We start from the raw sequence: 8599 nt of genomic DNA on the forward strand, positions 1-8599 counted from the left end.
ACTGACTCAAGTGACTCACGCACCCGGATCAGAGAGCGGGTTAGCACTCCACTCAAGTGACTCAAGACATCAAATTAATATTAATAGAAAAAAAAAATTATGATAATTATGATAATTTATGATAGCAGGTGTGTGTTGTCCATGTGTAACATACATCCTAAAACAAAAATGAGCTACATTAAGTGAAAAGACACAATCATAAATAGAGTAGGTGACTGCCTTACCTTGGCTTTCTCATATAAAAAAAAGCGAGACAAACACATCTATCGTGCAGTTTGTGCTGAAGAGGAAATGGGGCTCTGGTACTGCAAACTGTGATGAGATCAAAAACACTTGCTGTTCAGCAGAGTTGGTGTGTGTGCATGTACATTGGTACAAGATCATGTGCACTTGTTCATGTGAATGTGTGGCATTATAATGCTATACTGTACATGGCCATAGCATTATTTCCCCTGCTCTGAAAGCAGATGATGGAGTGTTAAACACGCACACACACACACACACACACACATATATATATACCTGTTGCAAGTACCTGTTGCAATTTCTTAATATAGATTAATCTCACTGTAATCTTGGAATTAATCTAGATTAATCTATAGCAATCTAAATTAATCTAGATTAATCCTAAAAATACATTTTCCCTGAAGCAAACCCGGCGGCTTCATTGCTGCATCCATGTTTCCACGACACGTGATGTGGTAATTTCTAGAGCTGTGCGATTCATGACTCACCCGGGTTAATTGCCCGGATCCTTTAAATGACTCATGAGTCACGAATCTGAGGTCTCCATTGAACAGAATCCTTCGAGTCCTAACTACACCATGTCTAAATTGTAAATTCCAATATATTGGCTTACATGAGTCCGGTTGTAGAGGAAGTTAACCACCAGGAGCGCTAACCCGCTCTCTGATCCGGGTGCGTACTGACTCAAGTGACTCAAGTGACTCACGCACCCGGATCAGAGAGCGGGTTAGCGCTCCACTCAAGTGACTCACACACCCGGATCAGTTTAGTGAGTGACTCAGAGGGCGCCGAATCCTAAAAAGGATCCGAGTATTACAGCTCTAGTAATTTCACAGCTCGAAGACTCGTTCTCGCCCCCTACAGTGCAGGTATACATCCGCTAGGTATACATCCGCGCTAGGTATACAAAATAAAAAATAAAGGTCTTTAGGAAATAAGAAACTAAAAGACACAAAAAAGAAGAAATATACTTATAAATCTAGTGTAACCATTTAACTCCGACACAATAGCTTGCGTAGTATAGACCCAGCTCCCAACCCAAGTTTGTGAATAGATTAACGGCGATTTTTTTTTATCGCCGATAAGAGTCTCACGTTAACGCAGCACTTTAACGCCGATAACGGCCCACCATATATACATATATATATATATACACACACACACACACACATACATATATATATATATATATATATATATATATATATATATATATATATGTGTGTGTATACACACATATTTTCTTATGCACTTCAGCATATATATTATATATGCATATGTTTACATGCATATCAGTATGAGGTTCGTTTCCATATTTTCGCGATACACGCAGCCACAACAACGTGCTGAAGGTTTGAATTTTTTTAACGGTTCTGCCCCTTTAAACGGTCCGCTGCCTCTTCCTTATTGGTCGACTTGGCAGCCTATCAGCGCATTGCGTGCGTGTTTTGGATTCAGTTCGGCTGCGCATGATCGTCTGCGGTTGCTGTCCGTCCGTTTGACATTTACACTAAAAACTGAACGCAAGAGCGTATTTCGGTGTATCGGTGTGAACTCAAGGTGGCGTTCGAAGTCTCGGCCGAGAGGACGCCGTGAGCGGTAAGTTTCTTGAAACTGTGTTCACGCAGTCGTTTGCAATTCGGTGAAATTGTTCCTCCTGCAGTGGGTTCACGCGTGAACCCCACGCGAACAACAGCATCGATATAGCAAACATTTGCAGGGGTTTTTAATCCAACATTTGCTTCAGTAGGAAGATTTTTACGTTATATCCACGCCATGTGTTAATGAAGCTCGATTGTTTTGTTTAGCGTTGCTAGGCAACACCCACACGTTTCTAACTCAGCCGCCTGACATTTAATACCAGAAACAAGCAAGCAATATATATATATATATATATATATATTTTGCCATTTTTTTCCACGCAGAGATTTATTTCAAATAAAGAGGTTTGAGACTGCAAACCGAGATGCCTTTTTCCAGAGGAAGGAAACCAGTGACCAACAAAATCTCGAAACTCCAAAGCTCCAAGTCCAAAGCCTCAGAGAATCAGGTTTGTTTCATTGTTCGTGGCTCGGGCAGTGCCTGCAACTGAAATACTTGGGTTTTAAGAGAACCTTAGATCCCTGTTATTGCTTTTTCATTTTAGGATGAGGCAACTCGGGTGAAGAGGTCATCTACCCCACCCAAGGGAGCAGCCAAGAAGAGAACTGCGTTCCTTGACATTACAAATGTAAATGGACTTTCATTTGCTCTCATATCATTCAGAGACATTTGTGTTCCATACATTCTTCATGGCCGTCCGAATCATTGTCTGTTTTAACTTGATTTTTTTTTCTTCCCTTTACTTTCGCCAGGGAAGCAAGAGTCTCTTCAACAGTCTCACAAAGAAGGATGTTTTAAAGAAACCACCAGTCAAAAAAAGGTATTACAGCAGTGCGGCATTTGTGTGTTTGTGGTACATGCACTAAAATGGTGTGACTTCTCATTATGTTACTTTGTTAGTGGTAAAATGTCCCTGTCTCGGATTTTTAAGCCGTTTACATGAGAACGGACAAGACTTGTTCAATAATTGAAATGTGCTTTGATTGGTTCTTGCTTTATTTATTTTTGCCTTATTTCAAGGTCAATAACTTCTGAGGAACAAGAAAAGGAGTTGCAGAAAAGGGAACCCTTGGCTGACGAACCACGGGCAGATCCCCTTCTCAAAGACCCTCTTCCTGTAAACCTGCAACCACCTGAGGTAACATACTGACAAACCATCATAATCGGAATATGACCATTCATATCACTTTGAATATTGTGACTTGCCACTACACTGTAATGATATTGGTTACGTGTTCTATGGCTCCTTATGTGTGGAGTGCGTGTGCATTATGAAGGAATCTCAGTATTGTACACACAGATACACTATTGTTCAGTTTTTAACAATAGATTCTTGTGGGCATCTCTTGCTCTGGTCACCTTCTGCCATGATATTTGAATTATATTACTCTATTCAAAACCATTATAGTGCAAACCTATACATTCTTTGCATATGCCCCTTTCCGCGTATTTTGTAGTGTTATTATTGTAGTTTTATGTGCTTAAAAGTATAATTATCCATTGCCAGGATAATGTAAGACTTAGGGATCTTCCTTAAACCTGCCGAAACCCTGATTGCAGTTAATATTCAGTCAACCATTCTTATAACGATGTAATCTCTTTCAGATTCCTCCAGAGTTTGACATTGATTCTGAGCACGCAGGCGACTGCATCTTTAGTGCAGGTTATGCCAAAGAGATTTATGTCAACATCAGAAGCAGAGAGGTGAGGGACCTATATTGATATTAGTACCAATTTCTGTTCATTTTATGCTTGGTTTTGATTGCTGCTGTTTATTGGTGTAACATTGCTGTTCATTGGTGAATGTTGTTTTGTTGACGTCTTTCCAGGACACATTCATCCTTCATGACTACATGGCTACTCAGCCTTTCCTGAATGAAAACATGAGGGCCATTTTGGTGGACTGGTTGGTTGAGGTTCAGGTAAGAAAACGCAAGTTGTCTTTAAGTGTAAACTATCTTTTGGTTTATTGCACCTTGGATAGTTTAGATGCCTTGTAATGATTCATAGCTTGAAAATAAAATAGCTTGGCATGGTATTGGAGAATATGCAGGTATGTAGTGTTCAACAAGTTGTCTTTAACTGTAAATTATCTTAAATTAGATTTCTTCCTGTATTAGGGTTTGTTTTTTTCATATATGCAGAGAAACTTACCCTCTGAATGGGACACAATTTTGTTTCAAATAGAAGGATGTTTAGGCTCTACTGCTGACAAACCTGAGGTTTCACCTCACATAGGCAAGGTCTCAAAACAGCGAGTGAAAGCAGCATGTCCTAACAGTGTATATAATAAACGGCCAGATCATGGTGTGCATGGTGTCCCTCTTCGCCGGTGGGTCACCTGAAGAGCGATTAAGCATGCACTCTCCTCATGCAGTGTTGGCCTGGCTGCTACTGTGGCTTGTTGGCAGACGTCATAGGTGTTGTGGAGGAGTGCTGTTCGTTCTGGGTCATGGCAGGATAGTGAAAGTTTGGGCTTTTGGTTTATTGCACCTTGGATAGTTTAGATGCCTTGTAATGATTTATAGCTTGAAAATAAAATAGCTTGGCATGGTATTGGAGAATATGCAGGTATGTAGTGTTCAACACTCTCTTTTTAAATTGTTCTTAAAACCATCGGTAATTAGTGATTAGCATGGTCTACTTTATTGTCATATTAAAGGTGAGATAAGATTCTTGCTAATATGATGCTGAGCCACACTTAACTCAAAATTACTGTTTTGATATAAAACACAGTTAGTCAATAAGTTATCATAAATTAATTTTATTATGATTATATTATTTCAGTAATTTAATAAAAAAAAAAATGCTTTATTTAATTTAAATTAGTTTCTCTCTTCTCGTTATGCCTGACTCCAGGAGAATTACCAACTCAGTCATGAAACACTTTATCTGGCTGTGAAGTTGACCGACCACTATCTGTCTAGAATGGGAACCAACGAAGAGTTCTTCCAGCTGGTCGGCTGCGCAGCCATGCTCATCGCTTCAAAATTTGAGGTGAGGATCACTGCTTTATTCAAGATCAATGCAGCCTTCTTTGGAGATCTTGTGTTAATGGGGAAAAGTGTTAGGGTTATGAGTTCTTGTGGATTTGATTTGAAGTTTGGCTTGTATCTGTTGCAATATTTCACTCAACATAACAGAAAAAGGATTTACAGAAAAAGTAAACATTGATTGGTATTTATTAACTTTGTGGTTCACCTTGTTTGTTGACCATCATGGCCATCACAAATGTTCTCTTATTGGTGAAGTTATGACATTTATGAAATGTTGTACTGCGTAGCAGCCTCAAAATATCCACTAAATAAAAAAATTACTTGGAGAGCAAAACTAAGTATTCTTAAATCACGTCTTTGTATACCTCTGTGTGTCTGTTTCTGGCTTTGCATTATTAATTCAAAGTTGCATTCAGTGAGATGGGCTGGTAAGAAATCATGAAAACTACTCACCATCCAATGACAAATAAGAGAACTGTTGCTGAGAGCTCCAACATCTCAAAATCTGATTAAAAGTTTCTCATTCAGTGAGGAACTGAACATTATTTTAATAGTCTGATTTTTAAAGTGATTTTAGATGCTTTGATGACTGCAAATTTTATTACCTTTGTCATGATGACAGGTTCCCAATTGAAATAAAGACTTTCTCAAACAATAAATATATCCAGAGAGTGAGCGCTGGCCTTGTTTTGAGCCGTAAATATTTGATTCCTCCACCAGTGGTGCAGGTGCACAGTTCAAAGGAGCTGTAGGGGTGTACCAGTATGCACTTCAATTTTGAGGTATTGCTTCCTTATGCTTTTGGTACTGTGATAAGAATGGCAAAACAGAAAAAAAACTGGCAAACACAACACATCTGGAGAACATAAAAAAAGTTTATTGCTTCAGCCCCCTAACTGGTTTGAATCAGTTAATTATATATTAATTTTCATGATCTATGTTTATCCTGATCGCAATAAGCACCAATTTGCTGCACTACACATCCTGAGCTGAATGGTTTTGCCCCCACTAAGTGCTGTTACATGTGAAATTACACTGGTAACATAATAACAGCTCAACATCCTGCAGTGCTTGGGAGGCGGGCAGTCATGGTCTTTAGAAACCTCTTCTAGAGACCACCCCACCCATCACTGTTTGAGCTCAGTTTTAGACTGTTAAACCCCTGACAATCACTCTATTGTAAATAATAAGTAGTTAATTACTCTTCTTAGGATGTAATTCTGCACATTTTCATGGGAGCATCACAGATCCTCCTTAGATCCCCAGACTAATTAACACAATCACCTTTTGTGTCAGTAGAATTTGTGAGATTATTTTACATTACTACTAGTTCTGCAGCAGGTCTGTGGTCCTGTGGTGGCTAGAAATGGTGATAGGTGTACGATTCTCATGCATTTCCCACCCCTCCCCTAAAAAACGTACCCCCCTCACTTATTGGCTGCTCTCCTGCTTATTATTATTTAAAGCTGCAGACACTGAAAGGGGGAAAATCACATTGTTTGAATGGTAAAAGTGGCTGTAATTCTTCACAAAGGTTAAATTTCAGAAAGAGATTTAGTATTAGAGGACCACTAAAACCAAAAACAAACCCTTTAGGTTGTATCATTTGAACACTTTGCATTAGTGACCACTCACTGTTTAACTAATGTTTAATATTAGTATTTTTAATTTTTTTGCTGTTAACCAAAATGTTTGTCCATTTGCTTACCCATCATCCTCCTCCTCTTCCCACAGGAGCGAATTCCGCCCTCTATTGATGATTTCCTGTATATCTGCGATGACGCCTACAAGCGTTCACAGCTCATTACGATGGAAGTCAGCATCCTAAACGTGCTGAACTTTGACATTAATATCCCTGTGCCCTACCATTTCCTTCGCAGATATGCAAAGGTTCGTTTCTGGCTGCACTATATTGGGATTTTGTTATTTTAGTCTGTGCTAAGAATTCTTCTGCATTTGTTTCTACCCCATAGCAGAATGGATTTTATTACATAGCAATGCTGCAATGATTATTTATTTTTAAAAATATATTAACTCATTATTGATTGATATAAGATTGCTACACAGGGTTCTTGGTCATTAATAACCTGGAAAGGTCATGGAATTTGAAGAGAACTTCAGGTCTTGAGAAGTTTTGGAAATCTGAAAGTCATTGAAATGACATTCAAACACATTTATTATTGTATTAGTGCATGAGATGCATTTGGAGCTGTACATTTTAACATGTCAGTTGTAGGGGTGGCTCACAGTCAAAATTATTATACCAGTCTAGACATATGTGTGACTCAATTTTTGGATAAAAAAACAGGCCCTAAAGACTGACTTATACAGTACATTGTTGTGTTTTAATACATTGCAGTGATGAAATCCTGGCTTGTAAGTGTGTGTAGTCTGCAAAGCACTGTCTATAAAAGTAGCCTGAGTGTCCAGAAGTGCATGCTTACAACTGAATTCTTTTCTCTGTGAACAGTGTGTTGGTGCTAACATGGAGACTCTGACACTGGCCCGCTATTTCTGCGAGCTGAGCCTGCAGGATATGGTGTTTTTACCAGTAAGAGGATCTCTACTGGCCTCCGCCTGTCTGCTGATTGCCCTGGTGACCAAAGACCTAGGCGGATGGGTAAGGTCCTTGACTCAAAAAATGTTAAAAAACCTTAAACCGGGAATGTTATGTCCAAAACATAAATGCATAACTGGTTCTTTCTGCTGCAATCCAGACACCCATCCTGCAGTTCCATTCCAGTTATGCTGTGGGAGACCTGGCTCCTGTGGTGCGGAAGCTTCACCACATGCTGTCCAAACCTTCTCACAGCAAGCTTGAGGCAATAAAGAGCAAGTATTCCCACAGGTGGGTCCACCCATTCCTAGAGCAAAGGAATCCAACTAAAATAGCTGTTTACATGCTTCTTTTTAATATCTTGCCCTTTCTCCTTGCAGTGTGTTCTTCGAGGTTGCAAAGACCCCCACTGTGGATCTTGAGAAACTCGAGCTTTTTTTGTAAAACTGATCACAACTTAATTTGAGAGTCCAGTTGTGTGTAAAAAATGTTTATACTGTATATAGTTCATAGAGCCTTTATTATTTATCTATCTATTTATTTATTTATTTATTTATTATTTTTAGAGCCTTTTTTAACCTCATTATGCTCTGAATAAAAAAAAAAATAATTTACTCAATTACTCAAATTGTCTCTGACCCCTGTTTGGTAATTGGGCATTATGTTATTAAATAGCAGTGTTTTGTAATGACATTTTCTTGCCACTGATTCTGTTCTTAAATCTCTGTGTGTGTGTGTGTGTGTGTGTGTGTGAGAGAGAGAAGTATGTCTTATTTATGTTTCTTTTGTGTCCTTGGGTGTTTAGTCCAAAATAAGACAAAGGCTATTTGTAAATGGATTTGTTCTTTAAATGCAGATTTTATGCTTGTTAAGTCTGGGGAATTTTTAAGTCTTATTTTGATGTCACTAACCATCACTGGGCTGATGGTTAAAAGTATAAATTGTGCAGACTTGTTTTCGCTGGGATTTTGGTTTTCCTGTCTATTTGTAATATTTAAATAGTTCACACATTATTCACTTAAGATATTAATATTATTTTTTTTTTTAGTTTTTGTGACCTGGATGGTGTACCCGTTTCTCTCTTTCACCGGTAGATGGTGCTGTGTTGCTAAATACCTGAACTAAAACCCCATCATTCTAACTGCTGCATATCACTGGCTTGCTGAAAGCCTGGACCACTGACTATGAAGAGATTGAT

General features: G+C 38.7%; 1 protein-coding gene across 1 annotated transcript; it reads left to right on the top strand.

Moving 5' to 3' along the window:
• Positions 1-1714: 1714 nt before the first annotated feature.
• Positions 1715-7918, top strand: LOC114800169 (G2/mitotic-specific cyclin-B3-like). Its single transcript, XM_028997322.1, has 12 exons — positions 1715-1845; positions 2172-2296; positions 2393-2476; positions 2601-2668; positions 2869-2986; positions 3454-3552; positions 3678-3770; positions 4708-4845; positions 6579-6734; positions 7315-7464; positions 7562-7692; positions 7782-7918. Exons 2-12 carry the CDS (start codon positions 2213-2215, stop codon positions 7843-7845), a joined length of 1185 nt encoding a protein of 394 aa, XP_028853155.1. The 5' UTR covers positions 1715-1845; positions 2172-2212; the 3' UTR covers positions 7846-7918.
• Positions 7919-8599: the final 681 nt, after the last annotated feature.

Source organism: Denticeps clupeoides, chromosome 1, assembly GCF_900700375.1.
Source record: "Denticeps clupeoides chromosome 1, fDenClu1.1, whole genome shotgun sequence".
Taxonomy (NCBI): Eukaryota; Metazoa; Chordata; class Actinopteri; order Clupeiformes; family Denticipitidae; genus Denticeps; species Denticeps clupeoides.